The sequence below is a fragment of the Cucumis melo genome, chromosome 9 (genome assembly GCF_025177605.1).
Source record: "Cucumis melo cultivar AY chromosome 9, USDA_Cmelo_AY_1.0, whole genome shotgun sequence".
Taxonomy (NCBI): Eukaryota; Viridiplantae; Streptophyta; class Magnoliopsida; order Cucurbitales; family Cucurbitaceae; genus Cucumis; species Cucumis melo.
The window spans coordinates 23,423,229-23,438,264 of NC_066865.1; the positions used below are offsets into that span (position 1 = coordinate 23,423,229).

General features: G+C 34.0%; 2 protein-coding genes across 6 annotated transcripts; one reads left to right on the top strand and one right to left on the bottom strand.

Moving 5' to 3' along the window:
* Positions 1–1,191: 1,191 nt before the first annotated feature.
* Positions 1,192–8,865, top strand: LOC103482744 (serine/threonine-protein kinase BSK7). Of its 5 annotated transcripts, none has more exons than XM_008439043.3 (12): positions 1,192–1,510; positions 1,650–1,792; positions 2,085–2,294; positions 2,369–2,586; positions 3,476–3,611; positions 4,286–4,419; positions 4,511–4,616; positions 5,288–5,373; positions 5,548–5,736; positions 6,092–6,244; positions 7,129–7,242; positions 8,080–8,865. In XM_008439043.3, exons 3-12 carry the CDS (start codon positions 2,216–2,218, stop codon positions 8,323–8,325), a joined length of 1,461 nt encoding a protein of 486 aa, XP_008437265.1. In that variant the 5' UTR covers positions 1,192–1,510; positions 1,650–1,792; positions 2,085–2,215; the 3' UTR covers positions 8,326–8,865. The 5 variants fall into 5 exon arrangements, with proteins under 5 accessions (XP_008437265.1, XP_008437267.1, XP_050945824.1 ...); XM_008439045.3 differs by having other exon boundaries at positions 1,305–1,510; positions 1,719–1,792; XM_051089867.1 differs by having other exon boundaries at positions 1,305–1,492.
* Positions 8,866–9,526: 661 nt separating this feature from the next.
* LOC103482745 (tubulin beta chain-like) lies at positions 9,527–12,509 on the bottom strand. Its single transcript, XM_008439047.3, has 3 exons — positions 11,792–12,509; positions 10,910–11,179; positions 9,527–10,410 (listed from the first exon to the last, which is right to left on the bottom strand). Exons 1-3 carry the CDS (start codon positions 12,183–12,185, stop codon positions 9,749–9,751), a joined length of 1,326 nt encoding a protein of 441 aa, XP_008437269.1. The 5' UTR covers positions 12,186–12,509; the 3' UTR covers positions 9,527–9,748.
* Between the last annotated feature and the right edge of the window lie 2,527 nt (positions 12,510–15,036).

Sequence of the window (15,036 nt, forward strand, 5' to 3'; positions counted from 1 at the left end):
GTTGATGAAAGAGAGATGTTGGGGAAGAATGAAGGATAAAGAGAGAAGGAGAAAACCAGGCACCAACAATCATCCAGCGGTGACCGGACTGGGGTGATCGACGAAGGTAAGCGGTGGGGAGGTGGCCGACGACAGATCGTGTGGAGCAGTGCTGGTTGCATTGAAGAGAGATGCCGGGGGAGGGGGAAGGATCCGTTGCTTTCCAAGAAGAAGTTCAATTTATTTTTCTTTTCTACATGATATTTTCATAAGTAGATTAAATTTGAAAATTAATTTTATCGGCACATAAAAAGGTTCCTAATTAACTTTTTAAAAAACATACCCAACTTTTATATAGTCACGTTTCACATAGAGTCGTGTCCTGATCAAATGTTGACGTGTTATAACGGAAGTACGACTTCCTTCACTCTATTTTTTACGATAATTTGTTCAACTATTTTATATTTATCATTTATTTTTTCAATTACACTAATTTTGTCAATAGTTTCAAAATCCACTATATTCTTGAAAATACTCCCATTTTAATTCATATTGGGTTAGGGTGATTTTTTTTTATTTATCGAAAATGTTACAATAAAATTTAAAAATCTATTAAGAGTAAACATAAACTTCATATTTATAAAGTATCAAATAGTAACTCTTTCATTTTTTACCCTAACAATAAATTACAAGTTTGAGGGAAAAAAAAAGAAAAAGAAAATACACTTTACAATCGAGTAAAAAGCCTAATCATTCTTTTAACATTTTACATTTCAATGTTTTTTTAAATTTGCATCTTACAGAAAAAAAAAAGGTTTTTTATTTTATTTTTTGACTTAAAATAATATAGCTTAAAATGATTTAAGGCAGCTGTCATATTGTGATTGCTGTACTCCAATATCTTAAATTTATTGTGAAATTATGACTCTAATTTCTAAATTTATTTTTCTGTGTATAAATTTTACCATCCCATTAATATTTTTATCAACAAAGTAAAATGAAATATTTTCTTCTAACAATTTTGTAAAATTGAGACATGGTGACATAAATATTTATGAACACGAAAGTTGTAAGCTTTGATGATAGACTTAAGAAATACGAAAAGTGATAGGAAAAAGAACATAATTATGATTTGTTAATAAATAAAGAGCAAGAAAAAAGGGGTCATGTCGGTGGAAAATAGGTAATTGGACGACCAAACACACGCTCGCTGCAAGAAAAAGACAGAGAGGAATTGGGTTTCTACTTTCAATGCTAATTCTTTTTTATGAAACTTTTTACAAAATAAATTGCAAATTTTTAAATATAATTTATTATAATAATGATTTTCCTCATCCAAATCTGAAAGCACTCAAGTCTTTCTCTCTGATTCAGACTTGTCCAACTTTGGGCTTCAGCAACTCAGTTTTTTTTTTGTTATGAATTGGACTAAGAAATGAATTCCAGAAGAGCGATAGCACTCTCTTGAAATTCTTGCTTCATTCTTTAATACTGAATCGAGAAGTAAGAGCTGGTTTGTTTGCTGATTCAGGTTCTCGAAGCTTATATTTATACTTCCTTTTTTAATTTTACCTCGTTTTCTTAAAAAAAAAAAAAAAAAACACTTTTGGGTTTTGCTTTTTGTGAGCTTTTAGCATGATTATAAAAGAGATTTCGTTGATTGGCTCTAGGACGCACGCACGCTTCCGTTTCTGCTCTTTTTATTAAGTGGGTTTGGTTGTTTTTGTATGGGATTCAAGGGAGTTTCCTGAGTTTTGGAGATTGGTAGCTCAATTTGGATCCTACCCAGTTGACCCAGATTGGAATTTTCAAGGTATAGGTTCTTTCGAGTGATTTTTTGTCTCAATTGACTTGGATTTGACTTGTTCTTTTGGGATTGTTTTTGCATTTGTTTCTGCATACAAATTGTTGATATCGAAATTTCCTAAGCTCAAGTGAATTTTGAATCGGATTTTTGTGTTCTTGCTTAGAGTATACTTTCTCGTCCGTTAGCTAGGATTTTATCCATCTTCTTAGCTTTTCAGAGAGAATCACTAGCTAATGTGAGCTCATATGCGAACGAGTTGGAAAATTGACTTGGGTTTCTTCCAACTTACCTTCTTCAGGATTAGTGGAGAAGGATCCTATTAGATTGGATCATTGGCATGTGAATTTGGATGAAGTAGTTGCTTTACAAGCAACTGTATGATCTAAAACTCTGGAATCATTGCGTCTGTAATCAAATCTGGTGATCAGGATGGGTTGTGAGTGTTCGAAGTTCTCAGATTGTTTTGCTTCAGAGGAAACCAAGCCAGTTGCTCATGTTCCAGATAATGGTAATAATTTTGTGTTTGCTATAGCTTCTTGGTAATTCTAATGCTTTTGTCTTATGTTCATTTTTCCTATCCAGAAAGTATAGGGAAGAGTGAGTTTGGTCTGCCTGCATTTCGCGAGTTCACCATAGATCAATTGAGAACCGCTACGTCTGGATTTGCTGTTGAAAATATAGTATCTGAACATGGGGAAAAGGCTCCCAATGTGGTTTACAAGGGGAAGCTTGACAACCAGAGACGAATTGCTGTTAAAAGATTTAATAGATCAGCCTGGCCAGATGCTAGACAATTTTTGGTAAGTACAGTTCTCATTTCTCTTTGGACGTAGTCATATCATGCATTGAAAGCACTTCACCATATTCGTTATGAGTTCTGTAGACCTTGTGTAGGTATCCATTTTGGTAGAAATAACCCTTCTTTTAAATAATAAATATTTTACTGAAAGAATGCGAGATACAAGATGTCAGCCCACTCTATATGAAGATAATTACAAAACTTTCCTCCAATTTCTTTTAATTGAAACCATTTCAATTTACAATCTCGGGCTCATTATATTCTGTTATGATATCTTGTTGAGAAGGTCTAGGGACCTAATCCTTTTTATTAATTTGTCTCATCTGACTTTCTTTTTCTTTTTTTAACAAACTACTACTACTACTATTATTTATACCGTCTCTTAAATGATGACCAAAAAGATTATTATGCTGATATATTGTAGCTTGAAAGTTTTAAAAGAAATCATATTGAAATTTTTCTGTCACTATGTTTTCATGTTTCCCTTCAATATTTTCTCTCTCAGTGTTCTATTTTGCCATGGCCTGGTTCAACTACTGCTTCAGTTGACTCTATGTACTTTTGGTAGTTTATATTCAATTTGGTTGGTCTTTTCAATTTGTGTGCTGTACTGTTCAGTTATTGTTATTGTCCGAACATTCTTCTACCTGGAGTTTTACACAGCCACTGCTTTATTTGACTATCGTGTACTCTTTGAAAGTTTATATTCAATTTGATCGACCTTTTTCATTGTGTGTGCATGCGTGTGTTAATATACTGTTCAGTTAACATTAGTGTTTGAAAATTGTTTTCTTCCACCTGTTTTTTTACGCTGCAAGCCGCTTTAGACTATATGGTTCTGCTTGAATGTGGAATGGAAATGAGTTTAATCTCTTATAACATTTACACAGGATGAAGCAAGGGCAGTTGGTCAGCTTCGGAACCATAGACTGGCAAATTTACTTGGCTGCTGCTACGAGGGTGAAGAGAGGTTGCTTGTTGCTGAATTTATGCCAAATGAAACATTAGCAAAACACTTATTTCATTGTAAGTTCATTGAAAATATTATTCTTTTGTTGCACTTGAACTCCATGTTTATACTTCTTTTGCCTAATGGAAGATGCAATTTTAGTGCTTGCCATTTTTCTTGTGAAATGGTGGGAATTCATTGTTTATTTGCTCAATCAGTATAACCTTATTGTTTGCTACCCCTCCCTATCCCCGTACTGTGATAGACTGATAGAAGGGGTAAACCAAAAATGTTTGAAATATCAGGGACAAAATTGAATGTTAAAAAACCTAGTTCTGATTAATGTAGATAATTCATTTATTTGGTTGTTTTTATTTATAGTTATGCATTTTAGTAATGTTTTTAAAATAAAGTACTCTTAGGAATAGTCTGATAAATTCCATACTTTTTCTAATGTGATTGATGAGTTTCAACACACAAAATAATATTAAAAGAAGTTCGTTAATTTTAAGCATTTGATCAGAAGGATAGGCAACCAATTTGGTTCACTTATACTGGGAGGGAATTGCATAAGGCTAATTGATGTAAATACATGATGTAACGTAGAAGTTAGATAGAAGTCTGTAAGTGGACCTCTGCGTGGTTGAATATTTTGGCCTTTGGCATGATTTTTTGCTTTAGTATTCATTCATTTCATTTACATTGTCATCTGCCACACGTTGGTTCCTAAATTTCAATTTTTGATATTCAGGGGAAAACCAACCTATGAAGTGGTCAATGCGGTTAAGGGTGGCACTGCATCTTGCGCAGGCTCTAGAATATTGCACCAGCAAAGGGCGAGCACTTTATCATGATCTAAATGCTTACAGAATTGTTTTTGATGATGTGGGCATCATTTTATTTTATTTTCCACTTCTTTTATCTCTCATGTTATGATTTGAGTAATTTGTTCACATTAAGCATGTTGTCTTTTTAGGAAGGAAACCCTCGACTTTCATGTTTTGGCCTGATGAAAAATAGTAGAGATGGAAGAAGTTACAGCACAAATTTGGCATTTACTCCCCCTGAATATTTAAGGACAGGTATATGATGTGGAGCTGGATGAACGTTTTATTTTATTTGATTATGTGAATTGTGAAATTGTGGTCATATATTGGGTCGAAGTCAAAGCTTTTAGTGTCCGCTTACTTAGGATAGTAAAATTGTACAAGTTTCTGGACTACCAACTTTTGTTGGTTTTAAGAAATGCCTCATGAGATTAGTTAAGGTGATTGTAAGTTAGCTCACAGTCACACCTATGAATGTAAAAAATTATGCTCGTATTATATTAAGAGTGCATTATTTTTAGGTCTTTCAGTTTCCCTAACCTTCAAGGAGGATGTCTTTGAACCCAACATCTTCAATCTGTGCAGATTAAGAAAAGATCCTTAATCTGTCTATTTAATCCATATGGCGAATTAGTTGTCTTGCCAGCATGCAAATGTGATTTAATAAACATCACTTGATAAATAAGTATACATCTAATTTATGTAACATTGTATCATTTCATGCACGAGGAATGTTAATTTTCTGCTATTGTCTAGCTTGCAATATGTGTTAGACTGCTGTCTTCTTTCGTGTTTTTTTATTATCATTTCAGCGTTATCAATCCATTGTAAGAAAATATAAATGCCTTTTAAGCTATACTCATGATGGTCACACACTCTTATTGAGCACCCCAGGCTTTTGATATACTTGCTATTTTCTTCTGCAGGTGGAATAACTCCAGAAAGCGTCATATACAGCTTTGGAACTCTTTTGCTTGATCTTCTAAGTGGAAAACATATTCCTCCAAGCCATGTACGTATCTTGTTTCTGGAAAAGCTGTTTCTGCATTATTATGGAGTGAGGTCCTTCAAGATCTAGCCTTGTTTAGTATGGAGAGAAATAATCCCTGTACAGTGTGGTACCTCTGTTATTATTTATTTAAAACTTATTTTGCACAATTAACATTTGTTTGGCACAATCTCTCAGGCTCTGGACCTTATACGGGATAGAAATCTTCAGATGCTTACTGATTCTTGTTTGGAAGGGCAATTCTCAAATGACGAGGGCACTGAATTAGTGCGCCTTGCTTCACGATGTTTACAGTATGAACCTCGAGAGCGTCCTAATACAAAGTCATTAGTTACAGCATTGATTCCTCTTCAGAAAGATCTCGAGGTTGCATGCCCCCCCTTGCCCAAATGCTTTCACATACATTGTTTCAAGTATCTCCCATAGTGATCTGTTATTGTAATTTGTTAAGAGATCTACAACAATGCATGGCTGTTTGGTTTCCTTGCTTTTTATGGATGCTAGCCAAAACTGAAAAAATAGATAAACCAAGAAATATTCGGTTAGTTTGGTTTGGATAGATTAGTTGGTTTTGATTAACTTGATCGGTTCAATTTTTAAAAAAACTTGGTTTTGGCCTTGGGATTTATTTATTTCAAACCAATGATCGCTTTTGTATGATATAATAGTTAATGGCTTTTGGACTGCTGGTTTGAATGCGCTTTTGTTAATTCTTTTACAGGTTCCTTCTCATGTATTGATGGGCATACCACAGGATGCTGCGGCTATGAATCTGTCACCTCTCGGTGAAGCTAGCTTACGAATGGATTTGACAGCCATACATGAAGTTTTAGAAATGATTGGGTACAAGGATGATGAGGGTGCAGCAACTGAGGTGTGTTTCTGACAAATAACTTTCTAAGCAATAGTATCAATTTTCAGTTCCATAGATACCAGTCGAACTATTTCCTGGTGGTTATTTTATGTAGCCAAATCTGTTAACAGTGACAAAATGCCAATTGAACACTGATAGTTCAATGCAATTTCAAATTCAACCCTTACAAGTTTGAAACTGAAAAATTTAATCACATGATACAATTTATAAAACATGCCCCACTGCAGATGTAACATCAAAATAAAGTGACTTTCTGCAATTAAATTGAATATAAGGGTAGCTAAAGAAGAGCATCGTGCCATATTTAAAGTGTCACATCATCGAAGTGTGGGGAAAAAAGAACAGGGCATGGTAGTTCTTTTTCCTGCTTAACAAACTACACGGTTGAATATATCATTTTTGTTGAATTATTGGGGGTGGATTTCCAATTGCATCAAAAGCAAGGCTATGCTATGCATCGTTCTCAAACTTTGGCTTCCACCACCTGAATTGTGAAGTGCTAGTGTAGTGTCTGGGTTCGGCTGTCATTACTTTTGACCTCATTAAGCTGCTGGTCACAATTCTCTTGGGTCTCTTTCTTATACATATATGTCCTATCTGTCCTCTAATTCCTTGGCCATAATGATTTGGGATGTATTGGGATGTATGACGGCTTTTTTTTTTTTAAAAAAAATTATTTAGAGTTGCAATTATCTCCTTAAGCAAAGTCTTCTGGTCAGAAAAGCCTCACCCAGTATAAGCGACGTGGGCCATGAGCATATTGTATAAAGAGTTGTCCTTCGGTAGTTCAATTATTAGAAAATATACATAATATGATCTTATCTATTCGATGATCTTCTGAATAATTTGTCTGTTAATTGCTGTTGCTTCTGTCTGGTATGCAGCTTTCATTCCAGATGTGGACCAATCAGATGCAGGACACCTTGACTTCAAAGAAAAAGGGCGACGTTGCTTTCCGGCAGAAGGAGTTCAGAACTGCAATTGAATGCTATACACAGGTCTAAATCTTAGTAATTGCTCATGACATGTAATATTTAGTTGTTTAAAATGGTCACTAAATTGTTGGTAAAATTTACAATATTTCATAAGGATAGATCGTATCGGACTTGCTATTCTTACCCATAATATGAAGCTAGTGGTAACCATCATGAATTGGCCGCCTAGTGGTAAAAAAGGAGACAGTCTCAATAACTAACGAAGAGATCATGATGGTCACCTACCTAAGAATTAATTTACTACAAGTTTTCTTGACACCTAAATGTTGTAGGGTTAAGCATTTTGTCATGTGAGATTAGTCAAAATGTGTATAAGTTAGGCTCGGACTCACAATTTTTTTTAAATATGAAGCTTGTGGCATATTGTTTGCTCAAAGATTATGTGGAAACAGAAGAAGTTTTCTTTACAAAATCTGTGGGGATGGCCTTGTAGAATTGCATCTCACATGTTTTGACGAAATTAATTTGTTTGTAATGGAATGTCTTGAATCTATTATTTAACACTTCAAATGACCAAGCACATGGTATATTTGTTTGTGCATTATTTATGTTTTTTGGCCTAGGGTTTAGAGAGGTACCAAATACAAACCCTCTAACACACATCTATATTCTGCATTATTTAATATTGCTATGTAAAGAAAGCTTATCTCTCCCTCTGCTTGTGTACTTAGCTAGCACACCGTTAGTGAACTACATAAATCTGTGTCAATTTTTATACAGTTTAGTTGTCTTTTTTTTATTGTCAATTCATAACAATTTGTCTCAATAGTTTCATGAGTATATTACCACATATCTTGAAGCACTTGCTACTGTATTGACCATACCACATTTCATTTACAGTTCATAGACGTTGGGACCATGGTTTCTCCAACGGTATTTGCACGTCGGAGTTTGTCCTATCTGATCAGCAACATGCCAGAAGAAGCCCTTAATGATGCAGTGCAAGCCCAAGTAATATCTCCGCTTTGGCACGTTGCATCCTATTTGCAAGCTTCTGCTCTATTTACCCTTGGTAAGGAAAATGAGGCACATATAGCGCTCCGTGAGGGTTCTGTCCTTGAAAGTAAAAAGAACGCAACAACCTGACAATAAGCAAAATGAAATACAAAATTCTCTTCATTGAAATTGCTGTTCTTCTGAAGATGAGAACAGATCACACTTCCGTACATATTGCAAAACGTGGCCTAAGGATTGACAACATATAGAGTATGAATGGAGAGAAACGGAGGTACTTTTACCGCACCGTGATTCATTCATATTGTCAAGTTAAAGGTCTTTTTTAACATCGCTTCTGGATGGATTGGTTTGCTGAGTTTTCTGAGGGTGTTGGGTACTTCCTTTCTTCAAATTACAGTAGTCTGCCTGCATTTCTTCCTTTCTTTTGCCTTTATTTAATACTAGCATCTTGAGATATGATTGATTAATGTTGCTTTCAGAACATTATTTATCTGTAAAGAATTCACTATTTAAATTGCATTCAAGGTTGAAGTGGTGAATGCGTTTGTTAACTTTCAATGCTTTTAATTTATGTAGAAAACCCGTTGTTGAGCACATTGAGGGTGACACCAGTTACATGATATTACTTATTCTTTCCTAATAAAATTGAATACTTCAAGTTGCTTGTTATGATTTCCGTCCTTTTTGGGTTATTTAACTGATAACTCTAATTCCAAATCGCCCAAATGTAGGTCAAGTAATGGTTTAGGGTGAAGGCAAATCTCCGAAGAAGTTAGAAGTTCAACTTTCCACTCACACATCGATCACCGAACGAAAGAAAGAAGAAAAGAAGAAAAAAGAAAAAGAGAACTTCTACCTCAAGTAGGACCTTGTGTTCTCAAATTGAGAATTGGGATAGAGATTGAGGTAGACACATCTATAGATAGGTGAAAATAGGAGTGCATCTTCATTGTGTGTACCCCATCCTTTTTTCTTCTTTTAAATAAGAAACAAGAAAAACATAAACCAAAATTATAAAAAAAAAATATTTGAATTTTGCACTTCGCTTAAAAAATACCTTAAAAGTTTCAAAAATATTTTTAAACTTTAAAAAAGAGTTCAAAAATAATTGTACTGTCCAGTGTAAGCTGTGTTTCTAAAAGGTCTATTCCACACATACCAAGAAAATAACCAATGACTAGTGTAAGCTGTGTTTCTAAAAGGTCTATTCCACACATACCGAGAAAATAACCAATGACTAGTGTAAGCTGTGTTTCTAAAAGGTCTATTCCACTGAGAAAATAACCAAGGATCATAAAAATGTTTCGGCAACTATATGTTATAGAAACTGTTTTACTGCAAGGAATCTCAAACATTTCATTCAACCTTTCATCATACTTACAGAACTCATCCCATACATCAATAATTTAATGCAACAACAAATTTAGAACGTCGATACACTCAAACCCATCTTATCAAACAAGAACTTATTCACTCCAAAGCCTATATACTTGGCAACACAAACAGAGATTCATCAGGATACATCTTCAATTTTCCTCGTCTCTTATTAGCGCTACAACACATCTTCTTCCCCCTCCTCCTCATCCTCTGCAACAGCATCTTGATACTGCTGGTACTCTGATACCAAATCATTCATATTACTCTCAGCCTCAGTGAATTCCATCTCATCCATTCCCTCCCCTGTGTACCAATGCAAAAACGCCTTCCTCCTGAACATGACCGTGAATTGTTCAGAAACTCGCCGAAACATCTCTTGTATTGAGGTCGAGTTTCCCATGAATGTCGAAGACATTGACAACCCAGTTGGAGGGATGTCACAAACACTTGATTTAACATTGTTTGGGATCCACTCAACAAAATAAGACGAGTTCTTGTTCTGTACATTTATCATTTGTTCATCGACTTCCTTGGTGCTCATCTTGCCACGGAATAAAGCTGAGGCAGTTAGGTATCGACCATGGCGAGGATCAGCGGCACACATCATGTTTTTGGCATCCCACATTTGTTGGGTGAGCTCAGGGATGGTGAGTGCACGGTACTGCTGTGAGCCACGAGCAGTCAAGGGTGCAAAACCAACCATGAAGAAGTGGAGGCGCGGGAAAGGGATGAGGTTCACAGCTAGCTTTCGGAGGTCGGAGTTGAGCTGGCCAGGGAAGCGAAGGCAGCATGTAACTCCACTCATGGTTGTAGAAATCAAGTGGTTGAGATCACCAACTGAAACACATAAAAATCCAAATAAACAACCATTACATCTCAAGTAGAATGCTACACAACACATTTTCTGCCGGACTTCCCACAGCCCAACTTACTGATGTAAGAGTTGGTCCTCTTGGTGTGTAACCACACAAGATACGAAAGAGTTGAACGACCCATGTCAAGTATTAAGTTAATCGTGAGTCCTAAGACTTGATCTAACAGGTGAAGATATACCTAATCTTATAAACCTTTCATATATTCTTAATACTCTCTTGTCATCCGAAAATTACCTTGAGATCCTACAAGATACTATCAATCTTAATTATGGAGAAAACAACATTAGAGTCATTTAAACACAAAATTTTATATCCCAACACTATCATCTTTAGACTCTAAACCTTATCTACACCAGGTGTATTTGATCTCTTATACACATTCTTGATGCAAAAAACTCACACCGTGGTGAGAGGACGAAAACTAACTTAGACAAGAATGTGATATTGAGAGAGAGACTTACAACTTGGATTGGTGAGCTTGAGGGTCCTAAAGCAGATGTCATAGAGGGCTTCATTATCCAAAACCATGCATTCATCAGCGTTTTCGACTAACTGGTGCACAGAGAGAGTGGCATTATAGGGCTCGACCACTGTATCTGAGACCTTAGGTGAGGGGAAGACGGAGAAAGTTAACATCATTCTGTCAGGATACTCTTCCCTGATCTTTGATATCAATAGAGTTCCCATTCCAGATCCAGTCCCTCCTCCAAGTGAATGGCAAACTTGAAACCCTGTTTCACACGACCAAACGAGATTCAAACTAAGATTCGAAATTAACCTTTGTGTTAAACACTTGTATTCACAAATATAAGAGTTTGTTTGGAACAACTTTCTAAATACCATTATTATTAATTTGAAAGGAAATGTTAAAGAGTTGACAAATAAAAAGAACAGAGACATGTAAAGCAATAGAGAATCAACAAAGAGATTTACATAGTTCAATAACAATTTGTTAGCTACGTCTATGACAAAGGGAGAATAGTTTGTTGTTAGAGAATAATTCGGAATTACAAAGTAGTGCCATCTCTAAAGTTAGAGAGTTTATATAGCACATTTTGAATCGTCAAATAATAAATTTAAGGCATTCTAACAATAAATGATATTGAGGTTTTCTCTCCTAATTCTATATTAAGCTCCTAAGAACTTGATAAGTTAAAAGTTAACCAAAATACCACCTCGCACTTTTCAGCTTTAGGTTGTAGAATCAATTCACATTCACAATATGTCAATATCTCAATACACCAAAAACAGAGTTATTTCATTCTCTAAGGAGCAATTGTTAACATCTTTCTATTCAAATGGCCCAACAAATGAAGAACAAGGAAGAAAAATCTCAGTCATACCTTGCAAACAGTCACAATTCTCAGCTTCTTTGCGAACCACATCAAGAACAGAATCAACCAGTTCAGCTCCTTCAGTGTAATGACCCTTAGCCCAGTTGTTTCCAGCCCCATTTTGCCCAAAAACAAAGTTATCAGGTCTAAATATATTCCCATAAGGACCTGTCCTGAGGCTGTCCATGGTTCCTGGTTCAAGGTCAACCAAAACAGCCCTCGGAACATATCGTCCCCCGCTCGCTTCATTGTAGTAAACATTAACCCTCTCGAGTTGAAGGCTACTACTTCCGGTGTAGTTTCCAGCAGGATCAATCCCATGTTCATCACAAACAACTTCCCAAAACTTAGCTCCAATTTGGTTTCCACACTGTCCTGCTTGAATATGGAGAATTTCTCTCATTTTTTCAGAGGGAAAGTTCAACAAATGTGTAAGAAAAAAACAGAGATAAACAAGAAGGAAATGGCAGTTGCTTTGTGAGTATGCACAGGTGAATGGGAAGAGAGGAATATATAAGGAGTTTATTAGTCTTTATCTTGAAGAAAAAAATGGTGGAAAAGGACAGTGCAGCTGAAGAATCAAAGACAATGTTGAAGATTCAATTAATAATTTCATGTGGGAATGTATGAGTGAAGAGAGACCTGTCAAATTCCAAGTTGGAGTTGTGTGAGCTGGATGACAAAGGAAGGTGACAAGAAGAGGAGAGCTGCTAGTTCTTGTGTCTTTATTCATAACTTAAAATCACCAATTAATCCAATCCTCTTATCTTCATGCCTGCCTGCCTGTCTTAATCATTGGATTTATGGAAGATATTTTCTAGCTTGTTCGATAGACCATCTAGATTATGTTTTATGTTCTTTTAATACATTGATTTCACTTAAGATTCATTCAATATTGTTTTGAAAATTATTTTCAATAACACAAATTCTAAAAAAAAAATTATTCATTTTTTAAAATGTAAAACATGTTCATAATTAATTAGTAATAATTTATATTCGATTTGGTATTTAGTGAGTAATTATAATCGAGTAATTACCATTGTTTACCTATTGAGATCAAATTTATCAAACCTTCGTCTTAAAACATGTTTGAAAACACAAAAATACAACTTTATTTTCATCGAATTATTTGTTTTTAGATTGTCTACCAAATTGACTTGATGGCTAGTGTATCCCTTTAAGCTCTAAGCTAGGTTATTATTATCTCTAGTCTTTATATCCTTAAATGCTATATATTCTCGATTTTGATCCATTGGGTGGGTACTTTTGAGCTTTGGTGTTAAATGATTATTAACTAAAAAAAGGAATGAGCAAAACCTTGTTGATTATTATTAAACATTAGATTAGTGGAGTAAAAATGGGTTTAGAGATTGTTGGTTTGGTGGGATGCTTGACATTTTAGCCATTAGAAATGGATTTGCACCTTAAAATTGATGTTTTTTTTGTTCCTAATTTGGTATGATTTGATGAAGAATTGGACTTAACTCATCACCATAATCAACATTAATATTTTTCTCCCAAGAAATTAAAGAACAATAATGATCAACCGACTCACTTTTTAAACTAAAATTACCAAAAAAAGAGGGTTAAGAAAATAATTGAAACACAAATGCATTTGGAAGTTTTCATGAGTTGTTAACCTTTTCTGATCAACTTTATTTGGTTACTATTGCAACCCCTGAACAACTTATATCATAAAATAGGTTCATGGGTCAGAAAAAACCTTGAAATTAAAATTAATTAATTAATTAATTAATGTTTTCAAATTTACACCGTGGAGAAAATTCATTCAATTTACGGTTTAAAAAAACTTTATTAATAGTTCTTGTAGTTCGATAAAATTTTCATAAACAATTTTCAGTGTTTTATTAAACCATATGGATTAGATTGTAATAAATTATAGAATTAAATTATATCTTTTTCCTTGTCAAAGAAATTAATTTTACAGTTTAATCGACAAATGAAGCAAACAAAAACATAGAGCAACTAAAGAATCGATACAATATATATATATATATATATATATATATTAGCTTTAGATGTAGTTTATTATTTGAGAAAATAATTCAAAATTGTAAGAAGTTTCGAACATTATAACATTCTTCGATCCGTGTGGAAAACCATGTATGGTTAGTGAAATAAATTACAAGTAAGATTTAGAGAAATAATCTCTCTCTCTCTTCTTCTTCAATTATTGTTGAATGATACTTTGAAACTAAAATTTTGTCTTATAACTTTAATTATAAATTGGAAAAAGCCTATGTGTGGACCTCCTGAATTAGTTTCTCTATATTTGTTCGAGAATGCCTCTTAGCCTCATCACACTCCATCTTGAACTACTAAATTTTAAGGGTAATTATAAAAGATATTTTCAGAATAATTATTAGGTATGTAGCAATATTTTTAAAAAATTGCAAATATAACACAGTCTATGAGTGATAGACTGCTATTGTTGATAGACTCTTATGGTCTATCAGTGAAAGACTCCTATCATTGATAGATTTTGACATATTTGCAATTTTTAAAAATGTTGATATATACTTAATTATTTTGAATATAATTGCTACATTTGCAACTATCCCAAATTTTAATCTTTTTCTTAATATATTATTAAAATTTTGAAGAAGAAAAAAATCAATTCACACCCTAAGTTTTTTCTTAATATATATTACTAGTTCAATATTTAAATAGATACCACCTAGGAATGTAAATTGAAATTTTCACTAAAAAGATTATTAATTGTTCTTATAATTAGAAAAAAAATCCTTAAGCATAGGGAATGGATTGCATATGAAAATCTCCTTAAAGTTAGCACGTAAAGAAGACATTCTTAACTTTGTTTAACTCTATTTTATTTCTAACAATCACTTGAAAATTAAATTTGGAACTGTTTTTTCAAATTGTTTAATTCATCAATCGATTTGGACAACTTGGTGCATTTATTATGAATGGGAGATGATATGGAGGTTGGGAATGGAAAATATGATAGAGATTTTTGTGTCCAAAGAGCAAAATTTTAATTAGAATTACTAAAAATCATAAAATTGTTGGAATGCTTACCCAACCAAGGCAGAACAAATACGAAACGGTAAAAAGTGAAAACAATAATAAAAAAAGGAAGAGTTTAATTAAACTGTCGATATGGAATAATTCAATACTATGATTTGGATTCAAAATGGTTAATCCAAACATGGATTTTGGATTATATAGTGATGCATCCAAGGGTTATTTTTGTTGGTTGTATTTGAATGGCA

Bases quoted from the DNA above. Each gene is read 5' to 3' on its own strand.
- LOC103482744 (XM_008439043.3), top strand. From the start codon at position 2,216: ATGGGTTGTGAGTGTTCGAAGTTCTCAGATTGTTTTGCTTCAGAGGAA. The intron at 3,612-4,285 runs GTAAGTTCATTG...TTTGATATTCAG, and splicing joins AGCAAAACACTTATTTCATT to GGGAAAACCAACCTATGAAG. The intron at 5,737-6,091 runs GTTGCATGCCCC...ATTCTTTTACAG, and splicing joins CTCTTCAGAAAGATCTCGAG to GTTCCTTCTCATGTATTGAT.
- LOC103482745 (XM_008439047.3), bottom strand. From the start codon at position 12,185: ATGAGAGAAATTCTCCATATTCAAGCAGGACAGTGTGGAAACCAAATT. The intron at 11,180-11,791 runs GTATGACTGAGA...CGTGTGAAACAG, and splicing joins GAATTGTGACTGTTTGCAAG to GGTTTCAAGTTTGCCATTCA. The intron at 10,411-10,909 runs GTAAGTCTCTCT...TATGTGTTTCAG, and splicing joins CAAGCTCACCAATCCAAGTT to TTGGTGATCTCAACCACTTG.